Source organism: Onychomys torridus, chromosome 20 (assembly GCF_903995425.1).
Source record: "Onychomys torridus chromosome 20, mOncTor1.1, whole genome shotgun sequence".
NCBI classification, from domain to species: Eukaryota; Metazoa; Chordata; class Mammalia; order Rodentia; family Cricetidae; genus Onychomys; species Onychomys torridus.
Genome location: NC_050462.1, coordinates 7,448,134 through 7,472,066, shown reverse-complemented (window position 1 = coordinate 7,472,066; position 23,933 = coordinate 7,448,134). Strand labels below are relative to the sequence as shown.

General features: G+C 44.5%; 1 protein-coding gene across 1 annotated transcript in view; it reads left to right on the top strand.

Moving 5' to 3' along the window:
* Stab2 (stabilin 2) overlaps positions 1-23,933 on the top strand; it is a 170,214-nt gene that overhangs the window by 8,743 nt on the left and 137,538 nt on the right. The window contains exons 4-5 of the mRNA XM_036170220.1: positions 18,507-18,592; positions 19,402-19,471. Of these exons, the coding sequence (XP_036026113.1) occupies positions 18,507-18,592; positions 19,402-19,471 (156 nt within the window). The remainder of the gene's footprint in view (positions 1-18,506; positions 18,593-19,401; positions 19,472-23,933) is intronic.

Here is a 23,933-nt window from a genome sequence, read left to right as displayed (position 1 = left end):
GTGGTTTGTCAGTCAGTTGGTTGGTTTGTTGGTTGATTTCATTCATAAGCTTGATCAGAGCTAGAGCTACCTGGAAAAAGTGAATCTCAATTGAGAAAAGGCCTTCAACAGATTGGCCTATTTATAGGCAAGTCTATGGGGAATTTTCTTGATTGAGAATGTATGTGAGAGGGTCCAGCCTACTGTGGGCAGTGCTGCTCTGGACAGGCGATACTGGGGGTACAGAAAAGCAGGCAGCAGGCAGCATTCTTCCATGCTCTCTGCTTCAGTTCCTTCCTCCAGGTTCCTGCCCTCACTTCCTTTAGTGATGGGCTGTGACACGGAAGTGTAAACCAAATAACCCCTTCCTTTTGCCAATTTGCTTTGTGCTATGTTCATCACAGCACTAGAGAGCTAGCTACCACAGCATATATGCATAAAAATTAACTGCAGCCAGCTTCCACTGGAGGAAGTCCTAGTCAACGATAAACCCAGGCTTCTGTGATCCACCACAACATTTGCTGGCTAAAACTGATGATAGCTGTCAATACCCAAATATTGACTGGACCTTTTCTGTGGTATGCAAATTATATGAGCCCCTCCCCACTGGGGGTGGTCAAAAATCTGAAAATCTTAATTCATGGATTAGCTTCTTGTTCCCTCGCTTCTAAGACAGTATGGAAATATCCCCCTCGGACCCACAAGGAGGCATGTTCTCCTCTGCTTTGTTTCTGCCTGTCTGAAGTTCAGAAAGGCCTTTCCAAAGCCAGAGAAGGGGAAAGACAGCAACTCACATACTGGCACGCAGAGACTCTAAGTGTCCAGGTTAATTTTGATCTTGATGTTTTTCTATCCACCTTCTAAACACACATTTTATATTTTATACACAAAACTGTGTCTTCTGTTTGTTTTCCCACAACTAATGACTAAATGAATAATGGTTTCCACTCAGTCCACATTATTGGCATTAGGCATAGGGATGCCCTTGGCTGTTCATCACCTAATGAGAATTCTGAATATTCCCATCTGACTAGGAAGAATCGGGTATTTGAAGAGCATGTCTTCCCAGTCCCCCTGTGGTGTGCTAAGTGATGCAGCAGGCACCAAAGGCTACTGTATTTCTGTCCTGTCCTCTAACTAGAGCAGAGCTTGTCAAGGAAAGAGGAGGGCAGAGGAAGCTGCAATGTCTCTGACTCCTTTCTTGGTGTGTCTTCACCTTCCCTAGCCAAGGCCTGGAGTATGTTTCTTGCCCTGGGAAGATCAAGCTTTGGTATTTAGACATCCTGACCATTCTGGTCATTGCTCTATTCCAGCCTTACTCTGTATTCTGGTTTCATTTCTGTTTCCATGACAAAATATTCCAACAAAAAGCAACTTGGGGGAGAAAGTGACTTACTTCATCTTATAATTTCTGATTACATCCATCACTGTGGGGGAAGTCAAGGCAGGAACTTCACAGAGTTGATCAAATACACAGTCGAGAGCAGAAAGGAGGAAATATGTGCACGTTCCCTTGCTTGCTTACTTATGCTCAGCTTGATCTCCTCCCTCTTAGACAGTTCATAATCCCCTGCCTAGGGAATCGTGTCCCCCACATTGTGCCGGGTCTTTGATTAACTTAAGATGATCCTCCCACCACCACAGACAACTCCAAAGGCCAAGCTAATGTGGACAATCCCCCACTGATGCTCTCTTCCCAGGTGATTCTGTTATGGTTGTGTCAAGTTGCAATTATAGCTAAACATCACACCTGCCTGCAGTACTGCATACTTCTGGGACTCCAGTGTACCAGACCCAAGTGCTGAAGTCAGCCATCTTTACTGTAGTTCCAGTGCTTTCAGAGTTCAAGGACGGCTGGCTTTGGGCGCCAAGCATATCCATGACTGCAACCGCTTCTCATAGCCTTCCCGATAGACTAGAAAGAGTGTTTACATTTGCTTTTATTTTTCTATCTCATAAAAAGCCTAAAATGATGCAGTTATTGGCCTGACACAGCATAGACAAGAACAAGCTTTTTTCTGAGCTGTATTAGGAAAGTTAGTGTGTCCAACAGAAAGAACGGCAGACCACATGCAGGCTATGTGAGAGCTTGTTTCTCTGAGCCTTTTATTAGCCATGGACATCATCTAAAACATGAGCTGCAAACAGGACTCAAATCCTTAGCAGTCATCATCACCCCGCTATGCCGTGTGCTAGCAAATATGGCAAGGTTCTCCCCTGGGATCATCAGTGCTAAAAAGGATTTTTTTTTTTTAATACTCAGCCATTTCCTCTCAGAGCAGGCCCATGGTCAGAGAGGAAGAAACGTGAAAATGGATGCCTGACATCAATTCTGTTGTTTGCTAGTGAGGTCAAAGGGTGCTTCCCTTTATCTTCATGCTACAAACATTCCAAGCTTCCTTCCTTCAGCTCAGGAAGAAGATAAACCCTTCCTGGCTGCCTGCCTTACTGTGCCCACTTTGTGGCCATAACAAGTCTGGTCTTGACTATCCCTTTACATTTCCGCAAGGACAAGGCCAGCTGAGGACTGCTGACATGGGTCCATCCCTCTATTCTGAGGAAGCACATTCCCATCCTCCCTATGACCTCGCATTGGAGACAGATGGGGTACTAGCTTCCTTTACGGTATGACAACAAACACATCCATCTGCAGCATCTCTGGCTCATTGTGAGAAGTACTTCTGTAACGTCTGATTCTGGAGATAGCAGATCAATCCTGAAAACTCAGAAAATGTCAAAAGCAAAATGAAAAAAAAAAACAAACTACCCATAATCTTCTAAAAATAAGAATAAGGCATGCATTCTCACTGAGGGAAAAATAGCTTCCTAACAGAAGAAAGATGTTTTTACTTCAATTTAATCTGACTCACTCTAATTAAAATTACTGCCTCTTTTTCAAACATGCATATAGAGAAACTTATTTTTAACTAAGCAACTTAATCACATTTGAATAGAATTTTGCTCTGCAGCACAGGCTGTCCCAGACCTCACTATGTAGCCTAGGCTGGCCTTGAAGCCCAGGCAATCTTCTTGCCTCAGCCACCAGATTGGTCATGTTACAGACATGCTCCACCACGTTTGGCACTGAGTACCAACACCCTGCTTGAGATGAAACCCACTGTTTTTCATTTACTCATCCTTTTTCTTTTTCTTTAGTTGTGAATGCAAAGGTTTTGTACAACTCAAGTAACAGAGTCTGAACGTGTGCAAAGGAGTCACACACACTTAAGCTCAGCTGTGAGCCCAGTAATCCATTTCAAAGAGAAATTGCCTTCTTAAGATTTAGTTAGTTGTATGTGTATATGTTTGTTAGAATTTATGCACACCACATGCATGTAGTGTCCACAGAGGCCAGAAGAGGGTGTCATATACCCCCTGGGACTGGAGCCACCAAATATGGGTTCTGGGAACAGAACCCAGTTCCTCCTCAGGAGCAGTCAGCTCTCTTAGCCACGAAGCCATCTCTTCAGCCCCTAAAGGAGAAATGGTCTGCTTTTTTTTTTTCCCAGCTCGATGTTGCTACATTCAATGCTGTTTTCAGTGGTATATTTTGTGCTATGTTGTTTACATTTCCTAGCTCTCCCTTCCCACTTTATACAGCTTACTAGGCACCACACATTTCACAAATACATAATGAATCTATGGATCAAGAGCCATCCTGATCTGCCAATTTGTATGAGCTTTGAGGGATAAATTCTTCAGAGTTCACACGAGGAACTTAGCTGGGATCTGTTTCCCAGGCAGACAGTTTCAACGAATGATGACTGGAATATCAGGATATGTTTTTGACTAATGCGTGCAGTGAGCTCAAGTTGCCTGGGCTAGGCAGACTCTTAAAAGATAAGGCTCCAGGAAGGCCCCTAACTCTAGCTGGCAGGAAATGCATTGTCTTATTTTAAGACAACAGGCCAGCTGGTAGTTTGCTGACAGCTCCTGATACATGAGAAAAACCTTGACACAGAGGCCACCCACCAGTAGTGACCTAAGGGAACTGTGATAATGACCTCAAATTGTCTCATCAGCTGCTTCAGCCCCCACAAGGCATCACAAATGTGCCCCTGAAGCAAATTCTATGATTGCTGTTTCAAGCGGGGTTGCTGAGAATGCCAATTTTGCTATCCCCACTTTTTTTTTCTTTTTTTCTTTCTTTTTTTTTTTTTTTTTTTTTGGTTTTTTTCGAGACAGGGTTTCTCTGTGTAGTTTTGGTGCCTGTCCTGGGGCTCTCTCTGTAGACTAGGCTGGCCTCGAACTCACAGAGATCTGCCTGGCTCTGCCTCCCAAGTGCTGGGATTGAAGGTATGCGCCACCACCGCCCAGCTTGTTGTCCACATTCTTAGTGGGGTCCCTGAGGTGACACAGAATGATTTCAGATGCAGGAAAGAAATGTTCACTTTTTGCTTTAATAAGTAGTTTTCATGTGTTATTAAAAGACCCCACTTGGACTATAAAATGAGGATTCTTTCTATCCCCATACTCATGCTATCTTTTTCCCAAAGCTCCTTCCAGGGCTGGCCAGCCCATAAAAAGAAAGCATTTATTGATCACCTATGATGTGCTGCACATAATCACGTATAGATTAAGCCTTTCCTCTAGTCACATATGCCATAATCTATGACCCTGTATGTCACAGACAAGTAAGAGAGACTGACATAAATGTGTGAGAAACCAGTTGTACAATGATGCCAGGTGAGGATGCCATGACTTTGAAGAGACTATCACTTGCCCTGTTGCCTGCCTAATCACTTCCAAAAGGCCCCACCCCTGGCATGGTCACACTGGAGTCAGGGATTTGACACAGCGATGTGTGGGCGACACATTACCTAACAATAAAATTTCACACTAACCAGTTGTAAGCTGCACCAGGATAAAGTCATTCCTACAGAGAAAATTGTCCCATTTCCTACATAGTGTTTGATGCTGGGGCTTTAGGAAAACCCCTAGGAGACAAACATGTCCCCCAGGCCTTCATTCTTAGCATAGCTGTAGGCAAACATCCCAATGGCGGGTGGCTGTGAGCCTATAGAAGGCCACTCATTAAAGACTGACATTCATTGAGTCTCCTCTTTAGAAATAAGCCTTGCCAGTCTCTTCTGTCCTGGCTAGATATTATTTTACTTTCTCTTGAAAACACAAAGAGAAACCATTGCCAGCTCAGAAAGCAACACTATGCACGCAGCAAGCATTAAATGAATCAATCGGCTAAGTCAGTGATTGGTGAAAACCTGTACACCAGGGGAAAAAACCTAGGGAAATATACGCAACAATGCACAGAAACAGTCACAGACTGAAGTCAGAGCTGACGAGAATCCTCTGAGGCTCACGGATGTGTGACTTCATTATCTGACCTCTCTGTGCTTCCATTTCCTTAGGTAAAATAATAAGAATAACCACTCAATGGAGTCTGTGGGGGATTCTGTTCAGGATCTAGAAAGAAAATAAGAACAACAACAACAACAATAATAATAAAAACAAAAGGCAAGAACTGAGAATGTGTATCAGTGTCAGAGACATGGTCACCTCAGTGCCAAGAAGATACATAGATAGATGATAGATGATAGATAGATAGATAGATAGATAGATAGATAGATAGATGGATGGATGGATGGATGGATGGATGGATGGATGGATAGATAGATAGATAGATAGATAGATAGATAGATAGATAGATAGATAGGTAGATGATATATACATTGATAAATAGATAGTGATAGGTAGAGAATAGATATCAGGGGCATCATCAAATAGAAACAAATGAATAAAAAAAACTTTTAAAAGACAACATTTGGCCCCTGGCTGGTACAGCTCTGATTTGCTAAATGGTTGTTTAAACACTGAACAAATTCTTCCTGGACATTCACAGTAAGTTACAATGGTACCACAGCATTTAGCATGTATACAGAGACCAAAGGTAGGAAATGTTTAAATATACACATGTGTGGACAGGAATGTAGCTTAGGTGGTAGAGTGTGTGTCCATCATGAACAGGCCCCTGGGGTTGATCCTATGCTCTACAACAAATAAATAAACACACACTTCTGACTCTTAGAATTGTTTTCATGCCAGTGGTATAAACTATAGGGAAAGACACTGTGTTCATAGAAGAAAGATCAGTCACTTACGGGAACACTGGCTACCTCTTTCCAACCTGACATTGACACACTCACCAGTTCTAAGGGATATTTTTCTCATGTATTCTTTAGTCATAATTATAATTCCCTAGTAGGGTGTATTCACTTAATCTTTTAAAAAAAATTTTCTTTCCCTTCTCTTCCTCCTGTGTGTATGTGTGTGTGTGTGTGTGTGTGTGTGTGTGTGTGCGCGCGTGTGCATACACGCTGAGGATCAGACATAGAGCCTTATGTGTTGGAGATCCTTGATTAAAACTGATATAGTCATATTTTTATTGCTTTAGCCATTTTAGTAAGTATTGAATAAACATTTTTATAATTAATTTTAATTTATGTTTTTAGTGTGCTTATTTCTTTTTATAATATTCCCATTTATTCAGACAGTTTTAAATAAAATAAATCAAAATGTTCCCACTCAGTGAACACATGTGCCAAGGTTCATTACAGAGAGACCTCTGGGTTCAGTTTTTCTCTTATTAAATTTGGAGAGTTCTTTAAATATATTAGATACAGAGGGCTGATTGAATTTGTGACTTACAAATACTTTCCCACAGTCCACGTCTCATCTTTGTGCTCTCCTAACAACACCTTTGAAAGGAAAACCTTCTCCATCATGATAAGGCCAGCAGAGGTTTTGTCTGTATCATGTGTTCTTAAATAGTGTTCTTTCTATCATGTCTAGGAATCTCACCTAGCATCTCATAGGTTCTCTTCTAGAAGCTTCACAATTGTAGGTTTTATATTTAGGCCATGTTAGCCTTTTTGTCTGAGTAAAGATAAGGATCAAAGCCCATTTCCAATTATTTCCAATAATTCCAGCAACATTTGTGGGAGGTGTTGTTGTTGCTTTTAAGTTTGGGCTCTGTGCTTGTGTGTGCATGCGTGCATGTGTGCTTGTGTGTGCATGCATGCATGTGTGCATGCATGCGTGTGTGCATGCATGCGTGTGTGCTTGTGTGACAGATAGCATGTAACCCAGGCTGGCTTCAAACTCAGTATGTAGCTGAGAATCACCTGGAACTCTTGGTTTTCTAACTCGACCTCTGATACATGTGCTAGCACACCCAGCTCCAACTACATTTCTTCAGAAGATTCTCCACGTTCTTCAATGCCTCAGTACTGTCTAGAAAACAGTTAACTGTGTTGTGCTTCTCATGTGGGCTCAGTTCTGCATGGCTGGCAGTACCATGCTCTATCAACTTACCTGGCTAAATAGTGCATGTCATCAAACTTGGACTCTCTCTAAGTCAGTCTGGTTACTCTAGAATCTTTGCCTTTTCACCCAGTGTCTGGTTATTAATTTCTACCGTAACATTGTATTAGGGTTTAATTGATGTCATCTTGCCTCTATACATCATTTAATCCCATTGCGGTCAGAAAGCAACCTTTGTATGATTTCAGTCTCTGAATCTGTAGAGACTAAAAATTCCAAAATATCACTCATCTTGGAAAATGTTCCATGTTCTATTATAAAAAGGGCGTGATCTGCAGCCCTTAGGCAATGCGCTATTAATGTCAGTTAAGTGGAGTTGATTGACAGAGCTGTTCAGGGCTTCTCTAGTGTGAAAAATTTGATGATCACTTATTACATCAATTATTGAAAGAAAGGTGTTGCAGTCTGTGACTCTGTGGATTTAAATGTTTCTTCTTGAGGTTTTATGGAATTTTGTTTCATGTACTGTGACTATTGCCATGTTCATTAAACTATTATTTATATCCTTTTGATGAGCTGGTATCATAACATTATGAAATCTTCTTTCTAATCCCTGGTTTAGAAAAAATGTCCCATTCTGAATGAACTTGTCTGATGAATTCCACCCACCCCAGCTTTCTTGTGATTGGTGGTATCTTAATACTTTTCTATTGCTGTAAAAGAAGAAGAAGAAGAAGAAGAAGAAGAAGAAGAAGAAGAAGAAGAAGAAGAAGAAGAAGAAGAAGAAGAAGGAGAAGGAGAAGAAGAAGCCATGAGCCAGGCGGTGGTGGCACACGCCTTTAATCCCAGCACTTGGGAGGCAGAGCCGGGCAGATCTCTGTGAGTTCAAGGCCAGCCTGGACTACAGAGTGAGTTCCTGGAAAGTCACAAAGCTACACAGAGAAACCCTGTCTCAAAAAAAAAAAAAAAAAAAAAAAAAAAGCCATGACCAAGGTAACCTACAAAAGAAAGTATTTAATTGGTGCTTCCTTACAGTTTCAGAGGGTGAGCTCATAACCATCATGGCAGGAAGCATGGTGGTAGGCAGGCAGGCATTGTGCTGGAGCAGTAGCTGAGAGCTTACATCTTATTCATAAGCTGGAAGCGGGAGAGGAGGGAGACAGAGCCTGGGCTGACATGAGCTTTTGAAACCCCAAACCCACCTCCAGTGACATATCTCCTCCAAAGAGGCCACACCTCCTAATCCTTTCCAAAACACCAAATTGACACCAGCCAGGGCAACACAGTGAGACCATGCCTCAAAAAATAAGAAAGAAAAAAAGTGAATCTTTTATCACAGAATATGGTTAGTTCTTAACATTTCTTGTATGTATATGTGTGTGTGGTCTGCACTGGTGTATGAATGTATGAGCACATGTGTATGGAGGCTAGTGAGCACATGTATATAGAGGCTGGTGAGCACATGTGTATGGAAACTGGAGGTAGATGTTGGGAGGCTTCCTCAGTTGCCTTCCACCATTGAGGTAGAGCCTCTCAGTTAATCCGGACATCACCGATGCAGCTAGTCTAGCTAGCTGGCTTGCCCTGATATCCCTGCCTCTGTCTGGCACTTATGTGGGTTCAAGGGATCCGAACTCCAGTCCTCACTCTGCAAAGCAAGTGCATTTCCACTGAGCCAACTCCCAGGTTCAGTTCTTAACTTTCCATCTAGTGTGATAACCCACACCCTTTGGTTAAGGTGTTGAGATATTTATAGAGAATACAGCAGGCTCACATCCACAGCTCTGTGGGCTTTCCACTGTGTGCAACTGCTCTGTTGCTCCGTCTCCTTCTTCACCTCCCTATGCATTATCTTCTCCAATCCTGCCTCACCTTCTTTATTGACTTTCTTGCTGCCCTGTTTATTTAAAGGAGTTAAGCATCTGCTTTTAGGTGTATAAGAACACCTTTCACTTTCTACAGTCTGCCTTCAGGCCGTATTGCACCACGCCACACGCAGGCATCCACGGCGTCACAACTTCCATCTCTACATCCCAGGCATACCGCTCTGGTTCTCTGCACCTTACTGCAGCATGCTGGAAGCTCCTTGACAAAGCACTAGCAATTTGGCCTTGACCAAACATGCTTCAAATGGTTTAGAATACAGGGAGGTGATTTTACACTTAAGCTCATTATGACAACGTCTGGCATTTCCATCCCTTCCTGTGCCTCTAGATCTCTCTCTGCTGTCATTTTGTATCTTCCTGGACAATTAATTACATTTCTCTTTCAGCTTTTGTATATCTGAAAAGAGTATTCATCATGCCTTTGTTCTTTACAGATATTGTTGCTTTAGGTGGGTTTTTTTAGATTGGCAATGGTGTTTCTGTTCTAGTACTTTAAAGATAAATGCTCCACTGTCCTCTAGGTGGAATTGAGTCCAACCCTGGAGCTGTTGTCATGGTAACGTGACTCTCTTATCAACGTGTTGGCTTTGCCTGCTTGTAAGATGTTCTCCTTGTCATCAATTTTAAGGAGTTTTATAATGGTGTGAGATTTTCATCACATTGCTTTGTTCAGGGTTCTTTGCATGCTGGGAACTGGATGTTTAGCATCTCCATCAAGTTTGGGAAACCTTGACTTTAAAAATTCAACGTCTTTTCTCCTTTCCCTGGACATTGTCCCACAGTTCACTCATGTTCTATTGATGTGTCCAGTGTTTTCTCGGTTTTCATTTTCTCTTTACTGCTGGTCTGCAGGCTGGACATTTTGGTGTCAGTATTTGAGCAGTCATTAATTGGAGACAGTGTGATTTGACTCCAATGTAGTGTTTTCATCTGTAAACATTAGGCTTGGGTGTCATTCACATCTCTCCCTAACACACTTTCCCTTTCTGCTCTATTGAACATATGGGACAGAATTGTAACATTGTCAGTCTTTGTCTGACATATGTGTCCTTTCTGTTGGTTTTAATTAACTAGTTTTTCTCTTCATTATTCATGCCTAGTTTTTATTGACTTCAGATATTGTAAATTTTACCTGGGTTTGGTGTTTGATAAACTTGTATCTTTTACATTTCTTAGGGGTGTGTGTGTGTGTATGTATATGTGTGTATGTGTCTGTGTGGGGGGGTGTATATGTGTATTGTGGGGGATATATGTATGTGTACATGAGAGTGTGTGTGTGAATGTGTGTATGTGTGTATACATGTGTGTATATGTGTGTGGGTTTGTAAGTGTGTGTGTGCGCATGTGCGTGTGCGTGTGCGTGTGCGTGTGCGTGTGTGTGTGTGTGTGTGTGTGTGTGTGTGTGTGTGTGTGGTGAGCCACAGTAAGCATGTGGGGCTCAAAGAACAACTTTCAGGAATCAGTTTCTCCCTCCACCACGTAGGTTCCAGGAATCAAACTCAGGCCCTTGGACTTGGCGGCAAGCACTCCACCAGGCGCTATACTTGTATTTCTTAAGTTTTCTTTGCAGGCTTTGCCTCTGATGAAGCCTTGCATCCTTAGCCATGTCATGGGGACGTGGACTTATCCCAGACCAGAGACTATGCAAATTAGGAAAGGCCTGATGTGCACAGACACACATGCCCCAAGGGCTTTCCTGGCCCCAGCTTAAGAATCTCTGCCCCTCTCACCCCTCCATCTTCACCATCAGCTGGTCTTCTTCAGGCAAAGGTTAAAAGCTTTAGCAAGGCCTCCATTTATGACCTGGCCTCCCCGTCCAGTGGAAAACAATCTGTCCTCTCAAAATTGGGCTATGTGGCATAAATTCTGAAAATATCCAGTAGGAGGAGCTGTGGGCCCTGGGCTTCTTGCAACCAGGCCTCAGTTGACTTGTAGAGAGCACCATCCTCTGCTGGCTCAGGCCCAGCCCTCTCCTCCTGACAGAGACACGTCTGCGCCCTCCTCACCCATTTTTTCTTTCCTCAATTTTTTTCCTGAGTGTCGTTGACTGTTATCATGCCAATCCTAAAGAGAGAAACTACCAGAATCTCCGCTCGGAGCTGTAGCAATTTGCCTTTACTATCACCTAGCTTTCCAGCCCAAGAACACCTTGCCAAGGGGACAGGACGCAACTGAACCTCAGGGCCAGACATGAGCTGTGCTGAGGGACACAGACAGCAAAGTCCAGGCTGGGATTCAAATTCAGAAGATTCCAATTGCCAGGCCCAGGGTCTTTCTAACAATCCTTCACATCACATCGCTAGTTGCTTAACAGCCCAGACCAAGTCTTTCTCTGTCTCTGTCTCTCTGTCTGTCTCTGTCTCTGTCTTTCTCTCTCTCTCTCTCTCTCTCTCTCTCTCTCTCTCTCTCTCTCTCCTTCCCTTCCTTCCTTCCTTGCATAGAGGCAACATTAGTGGTACCAAAATGAGTTCCATTCTGGATGTTTTCATACCAATACCTCATTTCAAAAGTGACTGTTAATATAGCCAGAATCAGATGGCATCTTCTCCCCTCATTGTACAAACGTGTCTGTCACCTGTGTTGTGGTCCTAGCCTGTCTGGTTGCTTGGTGAGGGTCCATCACAGTAACACGCAGGGCAACAGACCCCTAGAGTATCTTCAGGCCTTTGGGGACTGGCTTTGCTGCTATTGTGGAAAATCTAGATTTAAAATATGCACACCTCCAATCCCAGCACTTAGGAGACAGAGACAGGCTCTGTATGTCCAAGGCCAGTGTAAGGGAGGGCACACACCCCCAACCCGGATCAATACAGGGCATACCCAAACACCAAATTCTCAGCACAAAGGAGATTTACTACCCTGGAGGGGCAAGCGGAATTGAGGTGGGGGTGATGGTGTACAAAGGCAGCAGCAGCAACAAGCAAGCAAGAGAGGGTGTCTCTGCAGGAGTGGGTTTTTAAGGGAGGGGTGGGGTCTGCCTAGGGTGAGTTGGTAAATCTTGATTGGCTATATTAGCCACATAATGAATTTTGATTGTTGGACCTTGGTGTTTTGTCTCAGGAATGAGTCAGAGGTGAAATAAGGGGCTGTTTTAGAAATGGTAATAGTTCTTAGTAAAGGGGCAAAACCTGTGTGCAATGTTTGCCGAGCACCAGCCTGTGCCTGCCAGGCCTCGGCCTGCGCCTGCCAGGCTCTAGCCTGTGTTCAGATCTGCTAGAGCCCCTTCATCCAGCCTAGTCTAAACAGTGAGTTCCACAATAGCCAGAGATACACAATGAGATCCCGTCTTGGAAAAAAAAACAACAAAACACACAAGTATGTCAGCCTCTTATATTTTGAATAGGAGGAGCCAGAGGAAACATCAGCTTCACTTTGGACAACTCATGTTTCCTCCACAGTACCTGTAAATGGCCAACCATCTGTTAAAGGACCAACTTACTGGGAAAGCCACTAGCGTCTTTCAGAGAACAGCCTTTCTCTGTGTTTAGATGTCACTTTATCTAAGAACTGCTTCTGTGGTCTGCATATTTATGTCCTGGCCCTATGTGGCCATCTGGTTTTGTTACTATAACAGATCACCTGAGGCAGCCTGACTGTATAAAAAAGAGAAGCTTATTTAGCTGACAGATCTGGAGCTGAGGTACAGACTGGCAGGTGCTCAGCTCTGGTGAAGGCCATCTTAGCTGTGTTGCAGAGTGGAAGGAACTCACATGGGAAAAAGAGATCACATAGAGAGCAGAAGCCTGGGGCCAGTCCCAGCTTTTATAGCAACCTCTTGGAAGAATAAACCAGGGTTCTAACCAGACATACCCAGCAGTCCCTTCTGAGGACAAATGGTGACAGCTCACCCAAGTTGACATTAGACCCATGCTGCAGGCCACAGGAAAATGTATGGAATCCAGCCACTATGACAAAAGCTACTACTTGAAAAGGTCAAGGTCCTTTCCGAAGGTCAAACATGGCTTAAGAAGTCTGGACAATATTTTAGCTTTTGTATATATATTAGCTGGTTCCTACAGTAATTTTCTTGTATGCTATGTGTGCTTCCAAGAACTCCTAACAGTGTATTTATCTAAAATACCTATCAAACATCCAAGGCCAAACAATCTCCTGAACTAAGGAGATTATGGAAACAACGTCTGTCTCCTAGGTCAGGCAGATAGCTTTATTTCTTGTACAATTTAATCTGAGATCTTCCTTTCTTATACAGCCTTACTAACATTATAGATTCCTAACATTTTTACCTAACCACTTCTAGGAATGTAGATTGAGCACACAAATTCCCTTTTGGATATACTAACCAATGTTAGCTCTCAGTTGACCTCCTCCTTTACCACTCCCCTTTTGGGTTGTAAAGGAAAGCCTGACGGTCACTGCCTGAGGAAATCTCTTGTCTGCCTTTACTACCCTGTGAGAATTCCAGCCTGGTGACCTTGCTTTGCCAGAGGACTGCTATTGCTTAAGGTTCATAACTGAATACCTCAGAGACGTGGAGACATCTGAGAGGGATAAGGAGACTTAGAGGAGAGAATTTGAGGACAAGATGCAAGATGAGGAAGAGCCAGATGGGGAAGAACGAGATGAGAAAGACCAGGATGGGGCAGAACTAAAATGAAAGAATTAAGACAGAACATAGAGGGAACAGCAGAGAGGCAGAGAGAAATCAAGCAAGAAAGGAGCTAGGCATGACAGCAGAATAGAAGAAGCACTGTAGAGAAAAACCTGACTCAGAAGAATAAAGTGTATGGACTAAGTGTTAGTATTTAGCGGCGCTCTTACCCCGTGAGGAAGACGTTCAGAACACGACAAATCCATAGAAGAGTTTTTATTAAAGAGGATAGAGGTGACAGGCCTGTGTGAAACACACGTGGGTAAGGAGATAAGGGGGGGAGAGAGAGAGACTCATGCAAGATGGCACCGGCTTTTTAAAGGTTGGGCCATGCATGCATACAGGAACTCCTGTGGGTACTCTATACATGCGCAAAGATTACATGGCTGGATGTGCGCTTTACGCAACCACATAAAGCCACAGAGTCCTGGTCCCATGAGATGTCTGACCCGGAGATGGCTATTCTGAACCGGAAATAGTTAGGCGGTCCGCCGGGCAAGCCCAACCATGTGGACATGTAATTCTCTATCATTCCCGACTTTTATGTTTTAAAAAAGAAAGAAAAATGTGGATAGATGGGTATGGGATGCCGTTTCTCTCAAAGACTGCTTCAGGCTGAATGTTGGATGTTGATTGTTTCTTGGGGGAGATGGGGAAGCTGCCTGAAGTCCTGAGATAAAGTCCAGTAGCTGTGTTCATCCTTCATGGTATGGCTGGTCCTAGGATGCAGTCCTGCAGCTGTCCATCCTCCATGGTGTGGCTGGGAACCTTCTATCTGACAAAACACTGGTGACATAAAAAGCTTAGAGAAAAGACTCATTATTATTTTGTTTTTGGAGTTGACATTTATCTGAGGTAGATCTGGCCTGTCTGGTTGGAGACATGTTAAAAGTGGCTGTGATGTTTTAGTACTCTGCTTAATTTTTGACCTGAGACAAGCCTTATTCAAGGTGGTTTATTTAAGGCACCTGTTTGTTTTGTTATTTTAGCATTTGGGATATACAGGTGATCAGTTGTTGAGTACTGAACAGTGATAGATTGTTATATCCTTACCGCCTGGATATTTTGATGGTCCCTTTTGCCTCTGGCTCTATGTGGCCCTAGTTGGGAAAGGGGCGATACCTTATTCCTCTGGAATTGGTGACAAGGCAGTGGATCCTGGTGTCCTCTGGAGCTTGAGAGTGGAAGAGAACTTATTTTTTTGAATTAGGGACAAGGCAAAGATCATGGCCCTGTCTGTATGCACATGAGAAACACAGGTGGTAACTTTGAAATGAGACAATGAGCTCTTATCTTAGTTGGAAATCCTTCTCCTTAAGTAACTCTGAAAGTACAATTAAATCTGGTGAGGTAAGTAAGGCTGTCCTCTGTTCCCGACAATAGAAAGGAGGAGTGACATCCTAAAACTCCCAGGACTGAGTCAATGGCTCTGGTGTCCAGAAGCAAAGAAACTGATCGCTTCCCTGCTGAGTTCTGGGTTCCCTGCTGTGTCTGTAGCCAAGCCTAGGTTTGCTGGAGGTCTTAGCTTGCTGTACCCATGCGTCTTGGCGCCTGGGGGCAGTCAGCTGACTGGTTGTCTTTCTAGGCAGCACAAGGACAAGGCTGTTGATGGGCAGGGCATTCGCTAGCCAGTAGCCTTTTTCATTTAAAACGGGGACCCAACAGCTTTTGGGAGTCAGCAAGTGCCAGCATTTGGCAATTTCGTTTTCGGGCTTTTCTTTCCTGGCACACCTTAACCGCCACAGATGACTCTTTTGCCCGTGGGGTCAGGAGCCTTGTTCTCCAGATACTTAACTTTTAGCCGGGAACAAGAGATGGATTTTACTCTATGTCCTGAATTTTTCCTGACGATTGGTGGCTTAAGGACAGCTTTTGGAAGATCTGCCAGTAGGCAGACTGTAAACCGATCCTTTTGGAAGACTTGCCTGAGGCTATAAGCTGATTTCTTTTGGCTTAGGAGCCATCCTGATTATTGTAAACTTAATTGTTTAGATCTCAGTTGCTTTTAGACCAGTCTGTGGTTCTCAAGGCAGTTTGAGAATGAGTGGGTGGAGTTAAGGTGAGTTAGGGTGAGTCTTAGAAACCGCCCAAGCCCGCACATTTGAGCCCGCCCACCACCAGCGCGGAAGTCAGACAGAAAAGGTTACACATTGCAGACGCCTTAGTGGGAAAGGAAAGAAAGGGTTTAGAGCTTTAGCAGAAAGCCTGGAGATGAAACAACTCTTATTTTCCCGTTTGCTGGCTGAAGTACCTGCCACACTGTTATGTGGTCAGGTTTACCGGTACCCGCCCCATCCGCCAATGTAAGTGGGTGGTATCTGCCCTCTGTCCCATGGCTGTAACTGAGTGAAAATAAAAAAATTAAAATAACAAACAGGGATCAGACTTCAACTCAGGCATCCTGAGAATGAAGTAAGATCTAAGATCAGCTCAAGTCCCCCCCCACCTTTCGTCAAGGGATGGGAGGAGCTGCGACTGTGCTGCCGTGGGTCCACCCGGTAGACCCCAGACGTTTTTTGCTCCGAGCAAAAATGGGCCTGCCTTGCCAGCACAGCCTGGACAACCCCCGGGATTGTCCCTTGCAAACATATAGCTCAGATTTCAGCCATTAGAACAGCAGACTCACTGTAAAATATCATGGCGGTATCAATAGTGGAAAGCTGCGCTTCTCATGGCTGGCCACCACCTGCGGCGGCCAGCTGGAGGTGTGTGCTGGTTGGCGGAAGAATCACAAGCCATGGTTACCTTTTTAGAGCTTTTAGAGAGAGAGAAAGCTAAGATAAAGAGCAACTCTTTCCATTTGCCTGTTCGCTGGCCAGAATTAGATAACTCCCGTAAAAGATTGGGATTTTTTGTTATTTTTTAAAGCATACGTGGGCCATCTCGCAGTACAGAGACAGATACGCTTAGGAATCTTTAAGTAGGGCTGATCGAGTTGGAAGCCTTATTTCCCATGTCTGCAGTGGAGAGGCAAAAAACGAAAAACAAACATGATCCGGAGCCAAGACCTCCCGGAGGTCTGGACAGATCTTGGGCACAAGCCGCCTTATCAGCTCGTCAGCCCATAAGGGGGGGGGGGGCGCTGTGTGAAGCAAGGACTCCCCAGAGCCCTTAATGCTCAGCCACCCCGTCAGGTGCGAAGAACATGCCGGCTTCACACAGCCCCCAGGACGCACCTGACAGTGGTAGTCCCTTTCAGAAATATCTCAAGCTGCAGACGTGGGAGGTGGCTGGAAATCCAGGCCCACAATGGGGGCCAGCCATAGCCAGTAAAGAAAAGGGGAAAACTCACCAATCAGTAGCGGTGTTGCATGTGGATTTGTGCAACCAGGCTAATGGAGAGTGATCTGTCCCGAACGGAGCAGAGTTCCCAGTGTGTGTAGCACAGTTTCTGTCCTTGTTCCCAGGTTTCCAGGCACAGAGTGCCCGGAAGTGCCCTTTTCTGCACGGCACCAATGTTAGTATTTAGTTTGGCGCTCTTATTTAGTTATTTAGGCGCTCTTTTATCTGCGAGGAACACGTTCTGAACACGACAAATCCACAGAAGAGCTATTTATTAATATAGGATAGAGGATAGAGGTGACAGGCCTGTGTGAAACACACGTGGGTAAGGAGATGGGGGGGGGTAGAGAGAGAGACTCATGCAAGATGGCACCGGCTTTTTAAAGGTTGGGCCGCACATGTGTACAGGAACTCCTGTGGGTACTCCACGCATGCGCATAGGTTACATGGCTGCATGCGTGCTTTACGCAACCATGTAAAGCCACAGAGTCCTGGTCCCGCGAGATGTCTGACCTGGAGATGGCTATTCTGAACTGGAAATAGTTAGGTGGTCCGCCGGGCAACCCCAACCGTGTGGACATGTAATTCTCTATCACTAAGGAGTTTCGTGTTCATTTCCTATCATCAAAGATTAATTATCAGCTCATTGTAGATTCTTCCCAGACCCTAGGAAGGGACTTTGGAGGAGCAGGACCTCCATAGTTTCCATTAGACCCATTAGTCAACATAGCAGGCACACACACACACACACACACACACACACACACACACACACACAATGTAAATCAAGTGACACACAATAGAAGAGGATCCTTGGGGCAGTCATACCTTAACTTCTACCACTTAGCACCATTTAAAATTCTGTCTAATTGGTTGTTGCACTAACTAGCTTCTTTGATCAGTGTCCCTCAGCCTCAGTGTGCATGTAATGTTTTGTAGAGTGTTGGTGACTGATTGGAAAACCCTTTAGTGAAGGTTGATCATAGATCCAGTCAGCAGGAGTTTAAAATGCATGCTGGTTTGCAACCAGCCCTGGGTGAAATCCAATTTCCTTTGCTCTCCTTCATAAGTACATCACGGAATGGCTCAAGCCAACTCACTGCCTCATCAGCCCATCACTGCTGCTCCAGAGTCCAAATCTCTGTCCCTGAAGTCCCCTCACCTCTGTAACAGCTCTACCCAAAAGCTACTCCTTCAGCCCTTAGCTTTTCGAGACAGGGTCTTTCTATGTGATTCATGATGGCCTCGAACTCACTATGGTCTCTAGCTTAAGATCAGACCAACAGAATCTTCAATTGTTTCCTGCTTGTTTGTTTGTTGCTTTTGTTTTTTGTTTTGTTTTGGTTTTTTGTCCCTGGCAACTAACACACTAAGTGGCACACTGTAGGTGCCAACTGCATCTTTGCAGCATGCATTTATTTACTCAATCTAGAATGAATGAATAAATCTAGTCTGTTTGCTTATTCCAGAATGCCCAGGAGGAGCAGAGTCACCGTGCAGTGGCAGAGGCATTTGTGATGATGGCATGGAAGGCACTGGAAGCTGCTCCTGCCGAGTAAGTTCACAGAGCTGCTCCACCCCTGAAATGCTGCCTCCCCCTTCCTCCCTTCCAGCCAGTTCCTCTGCCTTAATTACAGCCCTACACTAGGAGAAGTCTCTAAGATGAACAGCATTAATAAATTGAATTTGTGATATGCAATAAAATGACCTCTCATCTTTCTATCCACCTATAAAACCCGAGAAAAGACCTATGGAGTAGCCCTCTTGGAAGACATAAAATGAGAACACATATGCAAAGCTACATTATGAATCTGTACAAGGGTATAAAGCTGTCACTTCTTGCTACTGTTAGTAATCTCCCCTGCTACTAGACTACCCTGGGCCAACCACAGGCATGTGGCCATTGAAGAATTTCTTTGTCTAACAAAAGTAACTCTTGTGAATTTCAAAGTGTGGAAGAATTAAACACAAATCCTTCTCAAGGGGATTGAGTTCAGCTCCCTTCAGAACAGACCTCGAAGTGTTTTCTTTTCACCCTTGGGTAAGACAGTGAGGGGAACTGCCAACACCTACTGTCTACTTATATTATTGGGCTGATGGTTTTCTTCTCTAGGGCTTAGACCTTTACCAAAAGAAAATTTAAAAATAAAAAAATTTAAAAATTTTAAAAAAACACTAAAACAAAAACAGAGATTCATACACAAAGACTTCAAGTGGCCTGAAGGAAGAAAGGCCCAGGGGAAAGACATATTAGAGAAGCAAAGGCTGGCCAGACCATCAACGGGGTGTCCAGGGGCTTTCTGGATAACACAGGAGTGCCTCAGGATACCCTCAGGGCTGATGTCATCCACCTGTGTTTTGCAGGCGGGCTTTAGCGGAACAGCCTGTGAAACCTGTGCTGCTGACAATGTTTTTGGGCCCAATTGTTCAGCAGGTAAGTCTGATTCATGTTCATTTAATGCACTGTGAGGATTTAAAGTCTCCAGAGATGGTTACTTCAGTTTTTAATGGTGGTTTTAGATTTCTGGTCTCCAGAAATATATGGATTTGTGTTATTGTAAGATACTGAGTGTCTTAGCTTTCCATTGCTGTAACAAAGAACATGAAACTGGAGCTTTAGTGGAGAGAGAAGGTTGATGCAGCTCACAGTCTGGGAAAGAGAAAGTGCATATGCACCACATTTCCTTTATGCATTCGTGTGTTGATGGACAGCTACGTTGGTCCCACCTCCTTGCTAGGAGAGTAGAGCTGCAATAAACACAGATGGACAGTGTCTCTCTGCTAGGATATGGAGTCCTTTGGGAATGTACCCAGGAGTGGCATAGCTGGGTTATATGATACATCTAGCAAACATTTTTTTGCAAGAAAATCTATAAACACATATATACCTTCAGCCCCATAAGTTCTTTGGCATATTCCATAATACATTTCATTTGCAGTAGAGGGAAGGCTTCCTCATTCTAATCCATGGGCTTGTTGAAGGCAAGACTCCATTGTACTTTTCTCTCCAGTAGCTTCTATGATGTTGACTGCATGGGAAACACAGCTGTTGTTAGCCAAATGAACAGATAAGTGTGTGAAAAATGTGTGAATGATGCCAGGAATACTATTCTGACCCAGAGCATAATTTCAAGAGATAACAGATGAAAGGTTAGAGCCATGGCTTAGACCCTGGTGGAGCTTTGGCTCCAGGGCTGCCAACTCAGCAACTAGATATACGCCTAGAACGTGTTTTCTGAGTGAGTTTCTTACCGAAAGAAAGAAAGAAAGAGAGAGAGAGAGAGAGAGAGAGAGAGAGAGAGAAGGGAGGGAGGGAGGGAGGGAGGGAGGGAGGGAGGGAGGAAGGAAGGAAGGAAGGAAGGAAGGAAGGAAGGAAGGAAGGAAGGAAGGAATACCACCATCTTTAGGGAGTAGTTCATGAGACAGAGCATGAAAGCTGTTAGCTGTCACTGTTATTATTGGTGGTGTTATCTAGCTCCTCCTAATCTTACATATTTCTTCACTCCTGGCTCTGTAAAGAGTATCTGATAGAGTACTAGCAAAAGCAAACTGAAACCATGTCTGTGTGTTTTCAGCATTTACATTGTTTTAAAGGCTAGCAACTAAAATATAACCAACTGATTAGAAATGACATGTCCATATCTCCTTCTATGTGGCTCCTTCCCTACACAATCAACTAGAATTTAAATTATATAAGCTAAATAAATCCTGAGGTGGGAAGGAGGAAGTGAGCACTCAGCACCCCAGGAAGCTGAGCAGTTATTTGTAGATGAAAAGTTAGAATAAAGATGAGCCATGTAAGCTCCTCGACACCAGGCATTGATTGCTGATAAACACAAACATGATGGAAATTCCAAACATTTCCCAGAGAAAGAGAATATGCCTCATGTTTGTGCCACCCAGGAAGCAAAGGCCAAAAGGATGAAAATGGTTTGGTCCCTAACTATTCTTAAAAAATGAGAATTTATTTGTGTTATTTATTTTTATTACATTTTAAAAATTAAGTGTGTGTGTGTTCATGTGTGTGCACGCCATGGTACATGTGTGCAGGTCAGAGGACAAACTATAGGCCACAGTTCTTTCTTTTTACCACGTGAGTTCTGGGGATTTGAACTCAGGCCATCAGGCTTGGCATCAAGCACCTTAACCTGCTGAGCCATCTTGCTGGCCCCAACCCCTAAAGTGTTAAGAGAATTAAGCCTAAAAAGAGATCTAGGGGAAAGCTTTCCAAGTTGTAGGTTTCAGTAGAACTTCCTGAGATATTTTCACAGGTACACTGTCCAGCCTAGAAGCCACAGGCCACATGTGGCCCCTGAGCTCCTGAAATGGGGCTAAAACAACCGAGGAACAACTTTGAATTTTTAGGATGTACTACCAAACTTAAATAGAAATAGCCAAATGTGGCCAGTGGGCCTCATGGTGGAAAGAACATCATACATCATAGATAGAAGAGCAGCCCATGAATCCAGACTGGTCTGAGTCTCGAACTAACCTAGGCTCTGTGTAACTTGTGCCAGGAAACAGGATTGTTGTGTATCCCCTGGGGGTGACAACACAGCCAGACTCCTCCTGTGTCCATGGAGGCACATGTTAAATGGGAGGCGGAATGAGTAAATCGTGGCAGCTGGTCATTCCCCAAGAGCAAGGCCCAAAGAAATCTTTCAGGCAGGCACCAGTGGGTGCAGGTATTGTCTCAACCACTGGAGTCTTGGTCCCTGGAGGTGGAGCTCCTGCCCGAAAGTGGGGCAGCTCTACTCGGCACCATCTATTTTTAATGCTGACTTTTCCCACTGCCAGGACACACCCTTACCAGGCTGTTTATTGGTGGAAGATGATTCAGAGCTACATCAGCCAGTGACTTTCATCTCTGCTACCAGCACCAGAGCCACTCAGTGTCTTGTTCTTGTCAGAAGCCTAATGCAAAACCCACATTCTCTATGTAATGCCTTCCTGTGTGCCTGGCAGTGTAGAAAGAGTTTTGCCACCCACAATCTCCTCTAGTCCTCGGTACACCTCTTGAAGCTAACTGGGTAAAGGAGCAGGGAGGTGATGGAAGGCCATGTGACCATTAAGGGGGCAGAAGATTTGACCCAGGTGTCTGTCTGGGTTCTCTGATCCCCCAGCACCGCACTGTTCTGGCCACGGGAGCATGCACCATGCATTAGACACGAAATGTTCAATGAGCTGCTGCTCCCAGGGAGCTGGAAGTGTCAGTAATAATGATGTGCTGCGCGTGGCCTATGCAGGATACTGTGGGGACCGCCCTCTGACTGAAATGGCCAAGCTTTGGGCTACTTTGAAAGTCACACCATCCAAGTTTCACATGCCTCTAGACCAGTGGGTTGTGAACTTTCACAGGGGTCACCTAAGACTATTGAAAGACTGTCAGAAAGCACAGATAGTTAAGTTATGATTCAAAACAGTAGCAAAATTGCAGTTATGAAGTAGCAACGAAAATGATTTTATGGTTGGGCTTCACTACAACATGTATTAAAGGGCTGCATCATTAGGAAGGTTGAGAACCACTGTCTAGAGATTTGCTGAGACCAGTTCGCGATGCATCAAGGGCTTTAGGAGAGCATCTGGGAAGCCCTCAGCTCCTCACTTCTCCTTCCCAAGGACAATTTCTTGGCAGTGACTGACAGGCCCACAGTACAGTGTCACAAGCTTCAGAGGCTGTCTGTGCCTGCCAGTCACCCAGTGCAGAGACAGTGCTGGAAGATGATGGGACACAGGGAGAAGCCAGAGCTGCCGGGGCTCATAGCACACAGCTGGGAGAGCAATCTCATAACAAGGAGAGTGTTTGCTGTTAACATGTGACCATTCACTCTCCCCACCCCCAAGCCGCCACCATCTTCCACTGGCTGTGTGGAAATAAGAACACTTAGTTGTCACCTCGTCTCAGAGTTCTGCATTCTCTGCTACTCTGTCATCTCCTTTAAGTGAGATGCTAGTCACCTGTGTTTGCATGCCTTGTGTTTAATGCCACATCTGCCAATAGGCAGAAACTGGGTGATGATTGTTTAATTGAATTGACTTGTCTATTAAATTCTATGTAAGAATCCTTTCTGTTGAGAGCTCTCCTCACTCATCTCTATAATCAACTTGAGTTTTCCCCCAGGGTTTGCCTCTTCCCAAACCTGCAGCCATGCATGGGCATCGATGCATCTTACTGAGACAGAAACAAAGATGACCAGGACATAAAGAAGACAGTGACGAATCCAAATGTTTCCGGTCCTTGAGAGAGCACTTACTAGTTAGCTCCCATTTTTTCATCGGTAAATCGAGAGTAATAATGTCACCTGCCTTGTGTCACCCTAACTAAAAATGCCTGAGAGAACATGAGTGACCAGTAAAGGCTAGCACAGGTCCAGGCCTCAGGACGGTAAGGGAGCGATATGCCTCAGAGGCAAAATGTATCAAGAAACGAAATAACCCAATCAAGATAATTATCATATAAGCTTCTTCGGGCCAATGTAACAAAGCAGTTCAAACTGAGCAACATGTTCTGAATCACAGTACTGGCAGAGTTTACTCCTTCTAACATTTTTCTCCATCCCTGCTGGAGCCCAAAGGAGCAAAAGATCTGTTTTGGGACTCCCGGGATGGCACTACAGAAGTGGGCTGTCCCACCAAAGGGATGTAACAGAAGCCACACACAGGGTACAGGACACACAGGGTGCATGGGTGCAGGACACACAGGGTGCATGGGTATGGGAGACACAGGATGCATGGGTGCAGGACACACAGGGTGCATGGGTGTGGGGGACACAGGGTGCATGGGTGCAGGACACACAGGGTGCATGGGTATGGGAGACACAGGGTGCATGGGTGCAGGACACACAGGGTGCATGGGTGCGGGACACACAGGGTGCATGGGTGCAGGACACACAGGG